This window comes from Micropterus salmoides, unplaced genomic scaffold, assembly GCF_014851395.1.
Source record: "Micropterus salmoides isolate LMB-PRFRI ecotype aquatic unplaced genomic scaffold, ASM1485139v1 Ms_hic_scaffold_18, whole genome shotgun sequence".
Classification (NCBI taxonomy): Eukaryota; Metazoa; Chordata; class Actinopteri; order Centrarchiformes; family Centrarchidae; genus Micropterus; species Micropterus salmoides.
The window spans coordinates 12,400,643-12,418,932 of record NW_024040928.1 but is presented as its reverse complement, the minus strand read 5'-3'; the positions used below and the strand labels follow the sequence as shown (position 1 = coordinate 12,418,932).

The 18,290-nt window shown below is 42.9% G+C and overlaps 1 protein-coding gene and 1 long non-coding RNA gene across 4 annotated transcripts; one reads left to right on the top strand and one right to left on the bottom strand.

The window, feature by feature from the left end:
• Positions 1–5,018: 5,018 nt before the first annotated feature.
• Positions 5,019–7,185, bottom strand: LOC119908442. 3 transcript variants are annotated; one of them, XR_005445272.1, is made up of 3 exons: positions 6,901–7,185; positions 6,203–6,312; positions 5,019–5,877 (listed from the first exon to the last, which is right to left on the bottom strand). It is a non-coding gene; the product is annotated as an uncharacterized LOC119908442 (long non-coding RNA). The 3 variants fall into 3 exon arrangements; XR_005445271.1 differs by lacking the exon at positions 6,901–7,185 and having other exon boundaries at positions 6,203–6,813; XR_005445273.1 differs by lacking the exon at positions 6,901–7,185 and having other exon boundaries at positions 5,019–5,651; positions 6,203–6,813.
• A 5,962-nt stretch (positions 7,186–13,147) lies between these two features.
• pou3f2a (POU class 3 homeobox 2a) lies at positions 13,148–15,092 on the top strand. Its single transcript, XM_038727032.1, has one exon. It carries the CDS (start codon positions 13,148–13,150, stop codon positions 14,525–14,527), a length of 1,380 nt encoding a protein of 459 aa, XP_038582960.1. The 3' UTR covers positions 14,528–15,092.
• The last annotated feature ends 3,198 nt before the right edge of the window (positions 15,093–18,290 follow it).

Here is an 18,290-nt window from a genome sequence, read left to right as displayed (position 1 = left end):
TAGTAAGTACCTGAGCTGACAGTGTGTGTGTGATTGTAGGTACCTGAGCTGTGTGACTTTTATGTAGCAGTGTGGTGTGTGTTTTTGTCATGAGAGTATTAAGCCAGTGGGGTTGGGAACCACAGGTGTTTTGGGTTTGTGAATTTGCCGCTGTAACATTTAGGCTAGCAGTGAGTTAGTTGGTGAGGTGACTAGTCTAATTTGTACGCCTGTTGCTGACTAGCTAGCTAACCTTAGCTTGCTAATAGAGATAAGCAGGTGATATCAAAGCATGTGCTGAAGCTTGTATCGAACAAAAGTATACAGATTTAATAATAACAAGCTGGTTTCTTGGAGTTTTATTGCACACATATGACTATCTCAGCAAGGCGTCGTGGTGCTTCAGCCCAGGGCTGCTGTAAGCTTTACAAGCCACCAGAAGTCACTGTGTTTGCTGAGTAAATGTTCGTCTAATATACTCTTGCTAATATTCAATTTAGGGTATTGGAGACCACATTTACTTGGCACTGTTGTAGGTTACAAAATTAGTAATGCTGTTTATGCCAAATTCCTACATTATTGAACTTAAAAATAGTAATATCAGACAATTTGTGACTCCTGCACACTTAAAGATTAAAGTTAGTGTTAACTTTGCAGTTTTCATGAGATTGAACTGATGAAGAACATTTGATATGCTAGAAAGCTCCAGAATATCATTGAGGTATTTATGAGGTGTGGGATTTCCAAAGAAGTTTGCTGCGACACAAATTATGACAAACAAATCCACATTGTACTGATCACTGGGGAAACAAACAGAATCAAAAGCAATTTCAGTATTGATGGCTCATGTTCCAATAAAAATCAATGGAGCACGCCTTGTGTCAGGTAGGGTCAACTCTCCAATTCAATTTCCTCCTGAGGTAGACCGGCACAGACAGGGGTTAGAGGGAGGAGGGTGTTTGTGCAAGTGTGTGTGTGTGTGTGTGTGTGTGTGTGTGTGTGTGTGTGTGTGTGTGTGTATGTGTGTGTAGTGTATGCGTGTTTGGAATGTCCTGAGATCCCATACACACACTTGTATGCACAGACGTGGAAGACTACATGCAACATGGACCAGCCATCATAGCTTCAATAAAGCTCCTTCAATCAGCAACAAGCTGCAGAGATGAATGTGTTTTTTCATCCTCTGCAGAAACAGTGGATTTTTACAATTCTTCTAAAATGTATTATAGCTTCTTGTGGGGCTTTACCAGCTAAGACCATTGCATAGTGCTGTCAGTGTTCCAACATATTTATTTCACTGTAGCAGTCATGTTTTGTCTTTATTTTTTTAGCAAGTAACAGGATTGATGTCATTTCAAGGAGGCGGCACAAAAGATGTTCTCCCTTTTGCTCGGACATTGACATGTTCATAATCATAGTCATCATTGGACTTACTGTAGTACTGTTACCTTTATTGTCATTTATGAAAGTCTCTGACTGCATTTGAGAGCAAGAAATAGACATGATTTTGTCAACTTCATCTTCATCAGTTTTTATAGTGCAAAATCACCCAATGAGGCTCTGTACACTTTGCGGGTTAAAATATAAACATCACACACACAATATGTATACACATACATATAAAGACACACAAAGTCTGAATCTTGATTTTTTTATTAGTTTTCCATAGTTTAATTTGAAAATGTTACCAGGCTGAGTCCATACATTCAGTATTGGAGATGTACGTCATATGAGTGACCAAGAATACCTGGGTTCTTAGGATGTCCAATGTTCTTTCTTATTTTTCCTTTTCTTATTTATGTAGTCCAAATAACAAATTTGACAAAAAGATCTTCAGGATGGATACAACATATGACTCCCTCAGACCACTGATTCAAGAAAGGAGAGGAAGTAGATTGTAAAAAGGTGTTGCATTAAATGCAGTAGTTTGTGTGAGGTAAGAGAGAGTTGAAGATGAAGTTAAGCATTACATTAAGCTTTATCCATCCTTCAAAGCAGCTGGTATGTACCACATTCTAATTTTATAACCTGACATCCTCATCCCTTGATATTTTCCTTCAGAGCTTGACAATCTCTTCTCCATCCTTCTTTACTGTAAAATTGGCACCACAATATGTTTCACATGAAGGACAGCGTATTTAGAAGTCAAAGTTTAATTTAGTTGAAAAATGATGGCACAAGTAAGGCTGCAGATGCTCAGGAAAGTAACGGTCTCACCCTGTGCAATGTTGTACTCGAACGTTCTCTGTTCTTTTTAAAGCTGCACCTTTAATTAAACATAAAATTGGCATTTTCTCCCACAACTTCAAGAATTGAACAATTTTTTTTTATTGTCCCCTGAGCTCCTTCGTATTCTCACACACGCGCACACACACACACACACACACACACACACACACACACACACACACACACAAGTATACACTGTTACATTCTTATACATTTGGGATGTGGGGTACAATTCTCATGGGCTACACATACAAAATACATCACAGATGAAACATAGCCCTTCAAAAAAGAAGGCAGAACACCTCCCACTTCCACTCAAAACCCCTTCTCTCTCTCTCTCTCTTACACACAGAGATATGCACTTTACACTGGCTACATGCTGATTGGACACGGGCAGGGGTTTGCAAACAGAACTGCCAGTGTTGGGACTACACTGAGCGAGAGAGATGAGAGGAGCCCCCGCAGTGCTGAGGATTGGCCCACAGTCCTCTTAACGTTGAAAACACAAATAAAAAAACAAGACACACGGGCGCGGACACAGACAACAAACGTCTTGATACACACATAAAGAAATACTTTCAGTGGCCTTGAGGCTGGCGAGGTTTTACGTCTACCTTGTAAACTAGAAGCACGGCTCTCTGGTCGTGTGAGTTCTGGGTTTATGAATGTTCAGGTGCTTTACAGACGTGAGGGAAAAGGAAGAAGGAAAGAAAGGATCGTGGATCACTGACCCCCCAACCATCCCATTCCATTGTGATTGTGTTCCTATTTCCCGACTGATCTATGCCATCTGGCTGCGGATCTACATTTTGGCACCCCATCCATGTGGAATGCCCCGGCACGCGGCTCTGAAATGAAGGGAAAATGAAAATGAAATGAGCTGAGCTCCTCTCCTGATCCTGGTCTCAGCTCTGTCCTCCGCTCAATCTCAACGCGCCCCCCCCCCCTTCTTTACCCTCTGTCTCATCCTCCTCCTCCGCCATCCTCTCATCCCTCCCCCTCCCCCTCCCTCTCCTCCTCCTCTCCCTCCCACCACCCCTGGGTAATCAGTGTGCTCTCTCATTCCGTGGCACACGGAGACACATTGATCTGGCAGCGTGCACTCACGACCGTGGACACGCACCTACACACACACACACACAGGCTCACACACGGGTTGTCTCTCACACACAATACATTGATCTGGCCCGCAGGTCAAGTTCAATAGGAACAGCCAAGCGGCCCTTTTTTTTACAGACTAGCTCAGCTGTATACTGCAAGGAGCTCTCGCTCTCTTTCTCCCCCCCCCCCCCACACACACACACACCAATGCAACATATACACACACTCTCTTTTCTTTTTTACAAGCATTATCCCTGGCATCTGAATTTGACAATAAGAAAATAACTCAAAATAAATGACCTCACATGTAACTGCATGATTACATGACACTCAAGCATCCATCACCTCTGATTTTAACACCTTCACCTCAAGCCAAATTCAAGGTTAAAGGTTAAAATTAGATAAAAATATTTTGGTTAATGTCATTTAGTTTATGCCTGGATAAGGTTTTGGTCGTGGTTTTATTTAAGTAAAAGTTAAAAACACCCTGGTTGAGCCCACAGGGCCTGCTTCTGTTTTTGTTGCCTACCAATCAGAAACAAAACATGATTTATTTTTTGTACAAATAAGTGTGATTTTTTTCCCCTCCTGTGAGATCAGGCTGGTAGAAACACATGGCTACTGTAAATACATGCAGGGAAACATGCGCCAACAGACAGACAAAATCAGAGAAACACTCACACAACACGCTGGAGACACTCAAGCCAACATCTCAGCGAGCAGGAGCATGCTGGGATTGTTTGGGAGGGGGAATCCCACTTGACTAAAACCTCTCTTTTCCGCTCTCTCTGTAATTTTTTGTACTCTTTTATGATTCTGGAGTAATTTATCCCTCAGAGAGAGGAGACAGACATACATAGAGGGAGAGACAGGCAGCAGGGGGGAGACAGACAGAGAGAGATACCCACATTTGGCACTACACTTTGATTTAGCGAAGTAAATTTAATTTTGTTTGCTATATGCAAAAAAAGCGGCGTCTGCCTCGACTTCTGTTGATTCCACTGGAGGCAGAAACATCGCTAATGGGAGCTAGCGCCGCACTCACCACAGCTACAGGGCTACGACACTAACTGAATTAGCCTCATGCATATATTTAATACAGACCTGCTGCACAAATTAGCTTAGTGGTATGTAGCCTAGCACCTCTCCAGCGAGGCTTTGAGATCTGAGCAGCAAATTAATTGGCTAGGTTGCCTCCAAGAGTAGCTCCTCTGTTTTTCCTCCACCCCGAATTATGCTTTCCAATTGCCGAAACACATTTGATATGCATGGGGAAAAAGCCTGTAAAGCAGTGTTCCTTCACAAAAGCAATGTTTGCTTTCATTCCTTGACTTTTTGTGCATGTGCCACTCATATAATGAGAGTAGGGGTTATATCGTTGTACATGTGTAATTTTCCAAACACATGGGCTAATAACACATAGAAGTGCAGCCGTGAATACACAAAATACACCCAATAGAAACATTTCCTTTTGGCAGCCTCATATAGGCTGGCTGCACTGCTTCAACTTGACTTGAAGGTGAATTTGTTTGTGTGTATGTTCATTAGGAGTCACACAAATTCCCCATGCTGAGAGACACTGTAATGAACTTGAGCAAATCTGTATCCCATGGTAACTAGAGACAGGAAATACTGGGGGGCAATACCTTGAAACTGTTGATTCCCTGAAAATAATCACTGCAAAGTAAAGACACATTTGGAGAAGGCAACACAGGAGAACAAAACGTTTTATTAATCTTGATAAGAAAGAGAGATACTCCATTTGTGCATGCGTGTGGAAGATAGAAAACAAATAAGAGAAGAAGACAGAGATTAGTTTGATTACCACACTGAGAACAACCAGTATTGCTCCTCGAGCCCCCCCCCCCCATCCATCTTGGTTCGATCCCTGGACATCTTGGCTCAGTTTCAGGACAGGATCTTTAAATGTAATTGTGGTTAAGGTCAAGCCTCACATCCTTCATCTTGACCTAAAGACAGTAATTGGAAATTAATTTCAGTACATGAAGCATATAAATACTTCTTGGGATCTTCCTGGGATTGATTATGAATGGGGTGACCTGCTCAAGTTATTTTTACTAAGAATAATGGCATGTGGAAAAGAGCATGGGCTTTTTGTTGGTGTGTTTCACTTTTCACTCTTTTGTCCCCATTTTAGTTTCCTTCTACATTCAGAAGAGCATGTCTTGCTTTCTTTTGCATCCGGGCCTGCCGTGGGTGCAGCATTTTGCAGGGGAGGGGGTCTGTGTGTTTGGGAGACACAAAAGTAAGAGGTCCATTGAATAGGCCTCCCTCCGCCCTGCCCCCCAGGACGCAGTGTGATGGGGGGACAGCTGGGATCTCTGGTGAAGAGACGGAGACGCAAACACACCAAAAAGTGTCAGTGTAAGAATCTTGTGCAGTTAGAAAATGTTGCTTTTACTCTTTTGCTTTTACTATTAATATTTGTGGAATGTGTTTTGTTTTTGAAAAGACATTCATATATTGTATTTTGAATCTGAAAATATAAAATGATATCTGCTGCACTGCGAGATGATTTAACGAACTGCAGTCATGAACGAAACAAACCTGAAAGGAAAAGAAATAAAGTCCATCATGTATTTATTCAGCTCAAGATCAACTTTGATATTTCAGTTTCTTTAACTTAATCTTGATGTATAAATGTCAGTATACAACAAGCGTAACATAAAAACAAACAACATGAGGAATTCTCATACATTTCTATTGACAGAAATGGAAATACCCAAATCCCAACAATATGGCTCACTTGTGAAATATAGTACGATTATCAGGAAAACTGTGTACTTAACAGTACAAATAATGGGAGTGACAGTAAGTGCCCAGCTTAACTCTCAAAAACAGTGACAACATGATCGACTGAAGTGACCCAGACCTCATCCCAGATGCAACTCCCTCTTCCTCACTTTTTTGACCATCCTCTTCCTCCTCTCACCATGAAAACATCCCCTTCCATATATCTCTGCATAGTTGCCATGCATTCATCTTCAAAGACAGGAAAGCTCACCTTACTGCCCATGCTCTGATTTTTAATTGACCAATTTAGTAACTAGTGTTTGCACCTGTGAGTCATCAGTGTGGCCAATTGATCGTTTCGCCTGAGCATTTTGAAGGACAATGCCGTCCACATGAACACAACAGACTTTAGTGATGAAGATTGTGCCAAATGTGGTGAATTTTGCGTAGTGGACTGGGGAGAAAAGTGTGATTTAGAATTGCCATCTGAGTGAAAATCAGAAAATGTGCTTATGTTTTTGGAGAACTGATTTCAAGGGTTTGGAACAGGAGTGTCAGGTTTTTATTGTTATTTTCATGTTCAGGTGTTAGCATGTAAAGAGTTCGGACAGAAAATGTATTTAAACAACCAATACTCTTTTAAATGTATTTTTGTAAGACATGTCTATAATATTTCAGGGCACACAATGTTAGCTGTCTTACTGAGAGTTAGATGAGAAGATCAATACCGCCCTCATGTCTACACAGTTAGCTTAGCTTAGCTTAGCTTAGCACAAAGTCTGGAAACAGGGGGAAACGGCTAGCCTGGCTCTGATAAAAGTAACAAAATCTACCTACCAACACCTCTAAGGGCGTACTCGCACTAGGCCTACTTGCCTTGTACCGTGTCTGAGCACAGTTGTCCCACCTCCCCACTTCTTGGCTGACCTGCGCTCACATTGCGCGTAACGTTCTGAGCCCAAGCACGTTGACGTCATCACTACATAAGACTTGTTATCTCGCACAGCACAGTGGAGTTCATGTGCAAGTTCCGAGCTGATTCCACCAGTTTTTTTCTGTTAAGCAAAGCTAACTGACTGCTGGCTGTAGCTTCATATTCAACATGCAGACATAAGAGAGGTATTGATCTTCTCATCGAACTCTTGGCAAGAAAGCGAATGGGCGCATTGCCCAAAATATCGACATTATCAATTTTACTTAAGTCCCGGCTGACGATTGTCCCTGACGATTAGAGGAATCAGATTACCATTTAAGAAAGAGACATAAATCTCTGCATCGGTAGAATTAGCTGATCAGAATATAGACATGCAACAGTTATTCCTTGCTGTTGTCTGTCCATAGCTATATTGATCCGTATTGGTAATTGATACGCCAACCTGTGCTTGTAAGATCAATCTGAGCAGGGATGTCCGCCCTCCGTTCGGGTGTGAAACACTCAATCATGCATGTCAGCTCTCTGTCTATAAGTCACTCTCCCCTCCCATTATTGCTGTGCTGCGTGTACAAACGCAGACACGTTACTGTTTGTTTCTCACTCTTTCACATGCTGCGCCTCCTCAAACACATTTATGAGAGCTTTACTCACTCTGCTCATCCCCTTCGACGAGTCCAAATTTACTGCCCCATCTCTAAACTAGACAGAGTGGATCTCCACATAGATATGCCGCTACTGAAGGCCTATACAGCACTCATTCATATCGACTACACTCGCACGGTAACCCATTGTGTGTCCATTTGCATGGATAGCTGTAGATTTATCTGTACTTAGTGCAGACTTGTGTATGGACGTGTATGGAGATTTACTCCTGTTTTAACCCCAGGGTTAGCCATCAGTATTGATTGGAACAGACTTAGCCTGATATTAATCCCTGCTTGGCCCAAGACTATCGATCAGGGTGCTGAGCTTTCAAGTGGGTTTAACGACCTACCTGCCCCGCCCTCTTTTTCTTCTTTAGAAGGGAAAGGGAGAGGTTTGTTACTACACCCAAAGTAGAAGCGATGCAAGGTGTTAAGTTTGTAGCCATGAGCACACACACTCCTCTTCCAACACCAAACCATTACAGTAGGATGTGACAGCAAGCTGCCTGTAAAATATGACTACACTCATGCTTCTCCTATCTGGAGTTTGTGTTGGACATTATAAAGCAGGAGACGAGATGAATCTGTGCACCTCGACAGCAATGTCACGGTAAAAATACCTGCTAGTGAATTATGACCACTCACCTAGAGGTAGGAGCGTCCCTTTATGTCTTTATGGGTTCTCTGAAGACAGTTATATGGGACAACATGGGAAGTCTTATAGGAGCCCTGGTGCCTTGGGACTTGGGGAGTGTTGTGAATTTATAATTCTACAGAATAGTCACCACTCTGATTGGACCAGCAGAATAACACTGGAAATAGAGAAATGGGCTTTAAAAATACTTGAGTGTGTGTGTGTGTGCGCGTGCGTGTTTGCTTACCAGCTCAATGCGGAAATACAAATTTGTGTGCATTTCTGCTTGTGGAAACATTTGTCACTGTGTGTTTGTGTATGTGTGTGTGTGTGTGTGTGAGGGATGGTTACTGTGCTTGGCATTTCTCCTCCATTTGTCCTCCCAGAGGCAGATCAGGCGAAGGGGAAATAAATTGGAGAAAGAGAATAAATCAATGCTAAACTGAGCACCAGTGAGACCTCTAACCCTGAAACTGCCACACACACACACACACACACACACACACTTAGACCCACAATGTGAAACGTGTCCAGGGAAAATATGGGTGTAGAAGTCCACATAGCCATGCAAACCTCGAGAAGGGAGAAAACATGATGGCTATGTGGGTAGTTTCTGCACTGGTGTGTAGTGTACAGCATGAAAAGTGCAATACAAAAAAATATATTTGAATGTTTAAACCTAGAATGGGTGACGTCATCACTCTCCAGCTCTCCTCCAGTTCTTGAACTTAGTGACACTTTGACTGCTTTCACTGCTCAGTCTTTCATTTGCTTCTACTTGACATTAAAATGTCAATCGCTTTCAGCCTCTACATATAAACTGACAGTTCAAATAAGTTTTACTTTTCAACTGACCACTACAATACTCCAACTGACACTTCAACTATTTACAGTGCATTCAAGTTATCTCTAACGCTTCAACTTCAACTGACATTTCAATTGATTGCAACTCTTTTTCTTTCAATGAGAGTTCAAATGTGTTCACTGTTAAATTAAAGTTAAAGAATTCAACTGCTTTCAGCTCTTATACATCAGAAGAGACCTCAAACCCTTTCACTGCTTCAGCTTCATTTGACACTTCAGCTGCTTTAAATGCTTCAACTTAAACTGCATCTCCCGTACAACATTTTGAGACATTTTAAATAGTTCACAGTGTTTGCACCTGCAATTTCCAGCGCAAGCAAGTGTGTTTCACACAATTTTCAATACAATTTTTTTTTTCACAACATTTTCTAGTATTAATTCTAGTAATTTAGGATTGTCTTACACAACTCTCTTTCTCTCTCAGACATGCACTGCAACAAAAACACAGCAGTGCTCATCGTACTGGAAAAAAATCAATGTATCAGTGAACGTGGGGAAACAGGATGGATGTATTTTCTGACTGCAAAACCAAAAGACGGAGCACCAAAACAGGACACCCTGTAGTTTTCTTGACGTAAACTGCACTGTGCCGAGCTGGGGCTACACAGTTCAGTCTACAGATGGAGCCGAGCACTTGCGGTTGGGGGGCAGAGAGAGTGTATAGATTGGGATTATGGGGGTGCATTGGGGAAAGGCTCTTCACTGTGTTTTCTATTCAACCTAAGTCCTCTAAGGCCTCCTCATCTCTTCTGAGAGCAGCAAGCTGAGATCTGATCTAATGTTAAGTGCCACATGCAAGTGTGTTTGTGAGAGAGACACAGCACTGTAATGAACCAGGGTGTGTGTGTGTGTGTGTGTGTGTGCATGCGTGTGTGTGTGCGTGCGTGTGCTTACATTTAGGGGTAATGAAGGAGTCCAGGGTTTATATATTTCTGTGTGTGCCTTGTGTCTGTGTGCTCTCCCTCGTCCCCGAAGGGTTGTTTGGGGTATTCTGTGCAGGTTTTGCTCAGGGGGGAGGTGAGTTCTTGGGGTCTTTCATTCAGATGTAATTAGCCCAGACAATGGCCTGGTTAAAGCTGGAATCCTTCGAGCCCCCTCTCCCTTTGATTGTGTGGGCCAGCTGTGGAGGAATGGCCATTATCTCCCTGTGTCCGGCAGCATAAAGAAGCCCCCCTGCCCCAGTTACCCCTGCGCTAGAGTTCCCACAGGGGGAGGGACATGAGCCGGTCACACACTGGCCTGGAGAAAGTGAAAGCAACCAGAATACTGGTTCACTTGCAAACATTCACTCATGTAAATGGCTTCACTCATGTAAATGGCTTCACCTCGCACTTGAACCACTCTTTCTTAAACTCATGTGGGAGAGCGGATGGCACTATTTACACCGGACCCAAAAAGTGGCTTTTCACATCTGGATGTGAAGAGTGGTCTCGAATACGGTTTTAGTTTGTATACCAGAAAAAGGTGACTCTCCAAGCGACATGTAAAAAGCCACATATGCCTTTATTCTTGGTGGTGTAGGTGTATGCAATGTGCGTCTGTGTGTGTTTGCTTTTGTTCCGCCTGTGTGCGTTTCAATCATAAATATCTCATAGAGAGTTTTGCCTGCGCATTGGGACACTTAGCCCATTAGACTTGGGAAGAAATTGAATCTTTACAGCACTGGGGCCATATAATTACTGTTAATTTAACGCTCAGATTCTCCATCATTAACTCCCACGCTTGAACACAGAACGAGCGACACGGAAACACAGACGCTATGTGTGTGGAACTGCAGCATGTGTCGACAGCATACCCAGCCCTTTGACTGAATTAACAGCGACCTCTTCGTCTTGTAAGAACAGGACTCGCATAGTTTATGCGTTATTAAGTCCTGTAATTGGGCAGCCAGTAGTTTGCATATTAGTCTATTAGGGTAATATGTTTTGCCTCTCTCAACACACGACTTGCCAGAGCCCCTGGCGACACATTTGGTAATTCTCAGAATTACACCCTAATCATAAGCCAGTGTTCTTTCGATCCCTATAATTCAATGTGCGTCAGTTTATATCTGCGCATCCTCAGGTTGATTAGATTCAAAGAATTTATCAATTAACCTATCACTTCCTATGTGTAATTTTATTGTACTGTGGTCTTACTAACAGTGTAAGGCAAACGTATTGGTCTTTGAGTGCATTTGGTATAGCTGTGACCTTAAGAGATGTTCACATGTTTTCATTGGTGCCCATGATGTTGCACGGCGCCTCTGTTTGAAGGTGAAACATGCATATTTTTTGTCCTTCAAGGTTCCTTTAACCTCTTCATAGCTGTTATGTTTTAACGCCGGTGTCCCACTTTGAGCCAATAAAATCACATCTCCTAAATACCAGTAGTTGCCTAAGTAGGTCCAGGGACCCCCCAAGGGTCTAAAAGGGTTTCAGGGGGGCTCAGCAGAATGAGGATTAGTTTAATTTCAATATCATCGCATTCATTTAAAGATAGGACCAGCAGATAGTGCAAAACTAGTGCTTTGATGAATTTTTCACTAACTGACTCCACTGGTATTGTCTTACCAACAGTGCCAAGAGACAAAACTGTATTATCAGATGAGAGTCAACACCTTTATGGTCCTCTGTTGCAAGCAATCAGATCCTTTACTTAAGTAAACGTAATAATACCGCAGTGTAATACTCCATTATATGTTAAACTCCTGTATTCAAAATCGTACTTTAAGGTATTATCAGCAAAATGTACTTAAAGTAGGCTATTGAAAATAAAATAATCATTATGCAGAATGAACTCTTTCAGAGTGTAAAATTTGCATATTTTGCTGCATTATTATTTAGCAGCAGCATTTTAATATTGCAGCTGATCACAGTGAATTACTTTATAGAGGCTAGTTCATCATTTGTTCTGTATGTAACAGCTTAATCTGGACAGCAACTTGTGAGTATGGCTGTAAAATAAATGTAGTGGAGTAAAAAGGTACAAGAGTTGGCTGTAGAAAATAGTGGAGTATGAGTATAAAGTGTAAAGTAAAAAAATACTCAAGTACTCTAATCTAAAACTGTACTTTGGTGTGCCTTGTGTAAATTTACCTAATTACTTTCCACTGCTGTATGAGGCAGATCTGTGAAGTGCTTGTCATGGAAAATGGGAACCTTTTCTAGGTATCACTATTTGTGTGCACTGGAGGGTAGAGCTATATTTCCCTCATCAAAACATTGAAATTCAAAGCCCATTTTTTGTAGGAGGTTTGGGGAACTAAGCCTCGCGTGCCTCTGTGGGGTGCATCCATCTCAAAGTTTACCCAACAAGCAGGTGGAAGGGGGCACGGTGTGCGCAGAGCAGGCTGAGGGACTCATTCTTGCAGCCTCCTCTCTTTGGCCCCGCGCTGCCCTCTCCGCTCGCCCCCCCATTATTTGTCCCGACGGCCGAGCTCGCGGCCCCAGTGGGCCCTTTGGAACGAAAAGGAGCGAACTGCAGCTGTGACGTGGGCGTTGTTCCATTCACCGCGTTCGCCATGGCAACGGGGCAGAGGCCCTGGAAGCACGCGGCCCCTCTCTGGACAGCGTCCTGAGGGCAGAGAGGCAGCTGGAGGTTTATCCCCACGATCACTGTTCACTGTTTCATGGCGAAAAAGACCCCAAAGATTCTACTTCAAATGCATGAGGATCGGACTAATTTGGATTTGGGCTATTTTGATAGTAAAAGTTTTATTCTTGATCGGATAAATGTGGTCAACTACACCAATTAATGTGCAGATTCTGTGTATCTTATGCAACTTTTACGCACCGTTTTGACGCACTGAACTACTAAATATGACCCACTGACCCAGATCAATGTTAATAAAGCAGTGCCAACATAAAGAAAACTCTTTCTTTTTCTTATAGCCGAGCTTGCTCAGTCTATTCTGTGTTTACTCTCGGCAGCCCGATTTCTCCCTCGACTTTGTACTCTAGCATGCTGCAGGACTGCTAGTATTGTTGGGCAGCGTGATTGGGGTTTCTGTACAATCTCCCGTGACCAATGAGCGGGGTGCTGTCAGGGGTAACCACATCTGTCAACCGTTCTTGGCCAATAAAGAGCGGAGCGAGGCGGACCACAGGTGCGCGCCTCTGCGTCCCCTTGGCACAGCGCCCGGGAGATGCTGGAGAGAGACGCCTAGCTGCCCCGTGGCGCAAAAGAGTTACTGTCAAAGGCTGCCTCCTTTTAACTCCAGCTATCACTCTGGCTCCGATAGTTATGGCGACCGCAACGTCCAACCACTACAGCGTCCTCACCACCCCCAGCAGCGCGCCACCGCCGCACTCGGAGTCCGGGAGCATGCAGCAGGCGGCAGCGTACAGGGACGCGCACACCCTGCTCCAGAACGATTATAGCACGTTACCGGGCGGTGGACATCCGCTCAGCCACGCGCACCAGTGGATAACGGCGCTGTCTCACGGTGACGGCGGGACGCCCTGGCCACCGAGTCCCCTCGGAGAACAGGACGTGAAGCCCGTGCTGCACGACAGTGACCGAGAGGAGCTGCAGAACTCCAGCAGTCTGCAGCAACAGCAGCAACAGCGACACCCTCACCTCGCGCACCAGCAGGTGCATCACGACGCCAGAGCATGGCGAACCAGCACAGCCACCACGCACATCCCCGGTATGGCGACATCTGAGGGCCAGAGCCTAGTGTATTCCCAGTCCGGCTTCGGTCTGATGCCGGGGGGAGAGCAAGGGGGGATGCACCACCACCCCCTGCGGGATGAGGACCACCACAGCCACAGCCCGCATCTCAGTGATCACGGAGGCGGCCCTGGGGCCCACCAGCAGTCTCTGTCACACCATCACCAGCACGGGGGCCATCAGGACCAGTCAGACGAGGACACACCGACCTCCGACGAGTTGGAGCAGTTTGCCAAGCAGTTCAAACAGCGACGTATCAAGCTGGGCTTCACCCAGGCGGATGTGGGACTGGCTCTTGGGACGCTGTATGGAAACGTCTTTTCTCAGACCACCATTTGCAGGTTCGAGGCGCTCCAACTCAGCTTCAAAAACATGTGTAAACTCAAGCCCTTGTTGAACAAGTGGCTGGAGGAGGCGGACTCCACCTCGGGGAGTCCCACTAGCCTGGATAAAATCGCGGCACAGGGACGGAAAAGGAAAAAGAGGACCTCCATCGAGGTGGGCGTCAAAGGGGCTCTGGAGAGCCATTTTCTCAAATGTCCAAAACCAGGAGCAGCGGAGATCAACTCCCTAGCGGACAGCCTGCAGCTGGAGAAGGAGGTGGTGAGGGTTTGGTTTTGTAACAGGCGGCAGAAGGAGAAGAGGATGACACCCGTTGGGGGACAGATACCTGGAGGTGAGGACATGTACGGGGACACCCCTCCTCATCACGGAGGACAGACTCCTGTGCAGTGACCCCAGTCAGTTATTCTGAGCAAAACACGGACCCCTTCAGGAGATGTAATGCCTCCTTATTTGTTTTAATCTCTGTGCTGGACCGATCGGAACTGGACCTCGGCCAGTTTAAATGTTGGACCCACGGACACGCACAATGGGGATATACAGTGGCAACCAAGCACTAAAAATACGCATAGTAGAGAGCCGAATGGGGAGGTTTCATGCCGCGGAACTGCCAAGCATATTGGGATACGGCTGGTGTGTGCTAACCAAAAAAAAAATAAATAAAAAAAAATAATCAGCGACAAAATGCTTTTCTATACCTTCTACCGAGGCGCCAATGTGTCATTATGTAACGTGTCATTAAAGAAAGGCAGAGTGTGATGTGGACACGAGGTGTCCGCAGGGGGGGAAAATATAAAAGCAAGCTCCGGGTTCCATGAGAAGTCGCAGTCAGTGTGGGTAAATAAACGCCATCTTTCCATCATAACAAAAGCAACAGGGGTGCTTCGCAGCTTGTGGCAAGAGAGGGCTGAAATGGCAGACACCTGCTGTACAATATTAAAAAATCAAGCCAATACCAGCCAACTGCTTTTATTATTATTATTATTATTATTATTATTATTATTATTATACAATTATGATGAATCATTTAAATTGAATATGATGTATTTATTGTAGAGTCAGCTGCATCCATCATTTGTTTAAAATTAAATGTTCCTCCCTTGCTTTAATCAACTAAATACAGCTTAATAATAATAATAATAATAATAACAATAATAATAATAATAATAATGTTTCTAGACAGACTGAGTATTGGTTCACTTTAATGCTTTTCTTTCTGTGCAGACATCTCTGTGCGCCTGTTTACAGTGTGTTTATGCTGTTTGTTATTTCTGTACTTTTCCAAAATGCTGTGATGAGAAAGACCGAGACTGTCCGGCTGGAACTCAAAGCAATCCAGCCCATTTTGCCTTCCTTTCCTAAGAAGAAAAAAAAAACAACAACAAAAAACTGAACATGTCCTGGTACCAGCTCTGGCCGCAGTGGCTCTACTACTGTGTGACTCATTCATTCACCGAGAAGACTATTTGTGGGATGTATCTCAATTCGTTTTTGTATGGCTTCGTTTGTATGTATGTATGTTTGTTTGTTTGTTCAGTTTTTTCTCCGTCGGTCTGTGCCAAAGCACAAACACAGACACGTGCTCTTGTGCCACTTAAATCCTGTGATTGATAACCCGATCTGATGGTGGAAGGTTATTGAGGGGAATCCACGACTAGTTGAAGATTCATTCTCTGACTGAAAGGTAAAGAAAATATAGAAATTCAGAAACTCAAATCCAACTGAAGGATGTAGATGAGTTGAGAGAAAATATTAGACTAGGCCCATAATGTGAATTTTAGGCAAGAGGTTTTGCATTTTAAAAAAGCTTTTGGAATGTATTGGTCCTAGTTGTAAGTGTCAAAGTAGTACTTATAGGGCCTATAAAATACTTCATCACCAATCAGTAAAAATTGAGCATAGCAATATTAAGTAATGTTTGGGGTATTTTCCTTCTTTAAGGGTATACTGCATGATAATTCGCCCTTAATTTAAACAAGGCCCAATATGTATGTAATTCTGACTCCAACATTAGTAATCCTTCAGCTGAATTGGAGTTTTTGACGGAGGGGGGGGTTGAAAAATCAACAAAACCAAAACAAAAAAGCATTGACCTGAAATCTGTGATCAAACGAAGAGGAAAAACAAATCAACGATTGCACAATTTCTATATTGCTTTTTGTCATTAAATCGTATTTGTTTTCTATAACACTGCGGTCTCTGCACGTTTATTGAGCTTGAAGAAAAGTAGCAACTCTGGCAACAAGCTTCTTCTGTTGTCCCACCCCACCCCCACCCCGCTCCATGCACGCGGCCTTGCATTATAATTGTGGATTTTATCAATCCGTCTCGGTTGCTTCAAATTGCCCTTCAGCTGTTTCGGTAAAGTGTTTACTGCCGCTGATCTGCTCTGATATTGTTGTGAGGAGAGATGTCCGCGAGGATGCTCAGGCAGCCGGTCAATGGCAAGTGAAATTGAAATACACCAAAGCGGTAATTAATATTTTCATCAGGATAAATATGAAAACTAATTGACAGTTATGATGAGATGCAATTTAAAATATCTAAACAATGAAAGCGTTTCTGTGGGCCTGTCTGTAAAAGGAATTTAAAAACAATAACATACTATAGGCCTAACTGCAGGGTGGAGGGGGTGCATTATAAACTACACTTACTGGTGTATGAATCTGGCCTGCTGCTTTCATCAGCATATCCATAACACAAGAATTATAAACATGTACTACCTATAATTTCCATGTCCTAGGAAATTATTTGACTAATTGTTCAAATGCTAAATAACGGTGTAGATACCATTTAAATATTGAGTGAAAACTGAAATAATCACCAGTTAGCTGAGTGAGAGCACAGAATCCTGTGACCGCAGTGTAAAAAAGATGAATATTAAATTCGCTCTTGTTTTTAAGACATTTTTGAGTATTTTGTTGCATTAGACTTTTCTAAGTCTAATTTCACACAGAAGTGGGTTTTCTGATTCTTCAGCACATCTCCTTCCTTGTGGGGTTTTTTCACCTGATGCCTAATATTTCCTGTTGGATACTTGGGCTGGTCGTTGTCCAAATCAGAAACAGTCCGCTGACGCCACCTAGTGGCTATTAGTAAGATAAACGCAGGCTGGGTTGAATGGAGGGCATTGCTTCATAGACACTGAATGCAAGTGCAATCAGTTGATTTTTTATGAGACAGTGCTCTTTAGCTAAGTGGTTAGGATACTGAGTCCGGGTTTATGTCCATTTTGTCTGGTGTTTCAACAACATTCAACATCAATTTTACAGGTAATAACATTGTTTGCCTGATTCCAGTTTATTCATTGCTCTACCAGAATGTAATTATTAGCAGTGTGTGCAGGAATTTGAAACTTTAAAGCATTTAGAACTTGTGCTTTGGTACATTATTTTACCGGTTTGTAATTTCCTAATGATAAGGACGGTTCCTGGAAAGAATAATGCAATCTGGTACAAAGGGACAATTTATAGATAAAGTTTAAAGAAAGGGTTATTTATTTAGAATTAAGTTAGTTGTGTTGAATTTACAAGCAGTTATTTCTTTGAAATAGATGCTCAATGTAAATACACATCAACTGATTTCTAAAATGCTACAGCCCCGTTTATGACTTATGACATAAGACATAAGTCAATTTCTTTTTATGTAGTCCAACATCACAAAAAAGACATTTGGCTCAGGGGGCTTTACATCTGTACAAAATAATATTAGTAATAATTAATAACTTAAGAATAACTGGTAATGACATCTAACAATGAAAGAGTTCATTTAAAAAATCCATGTTTATGTTTTTCATTTATTTCCAATCCATTCCTTAACAACAGAAATCCATTCCTTAACAACAGAAATCTGTCAATGACAGGCTTTACATTTCCTCTCAAACAGGCCTTTTTTACTGCTGTGTTATTTCAGGCTCATCTTGTAATTTTGCAATCTGAACCAGTATGTGCAATTTTAAAGCAAAAAAGATTTTGAGAAAGACAAAAAAGAAAGAAAGCATCCATTTTTGTGGGTGTATGCATCTGTGTGTGTGTGTGTGTGTGTGTGTGCGCGCTGTGTGTTAAGCCAGGTCTAAACCCAGCTCTCTGGAGGACCCTGTTGCCTGGATTCTGTCCTATCAGCAGGCGACCATCTGCCCTCCTCCCGGCCCTCACAC

Coding starts and splice junctions, on each gene's coding strand:
- pou3f2a (XM_038727032.1), top strand. CDS start 13,148: ATGAGCGGGGTGCTGTCAGGGGTAACCACATCTGTCAACCGTTCTTGG.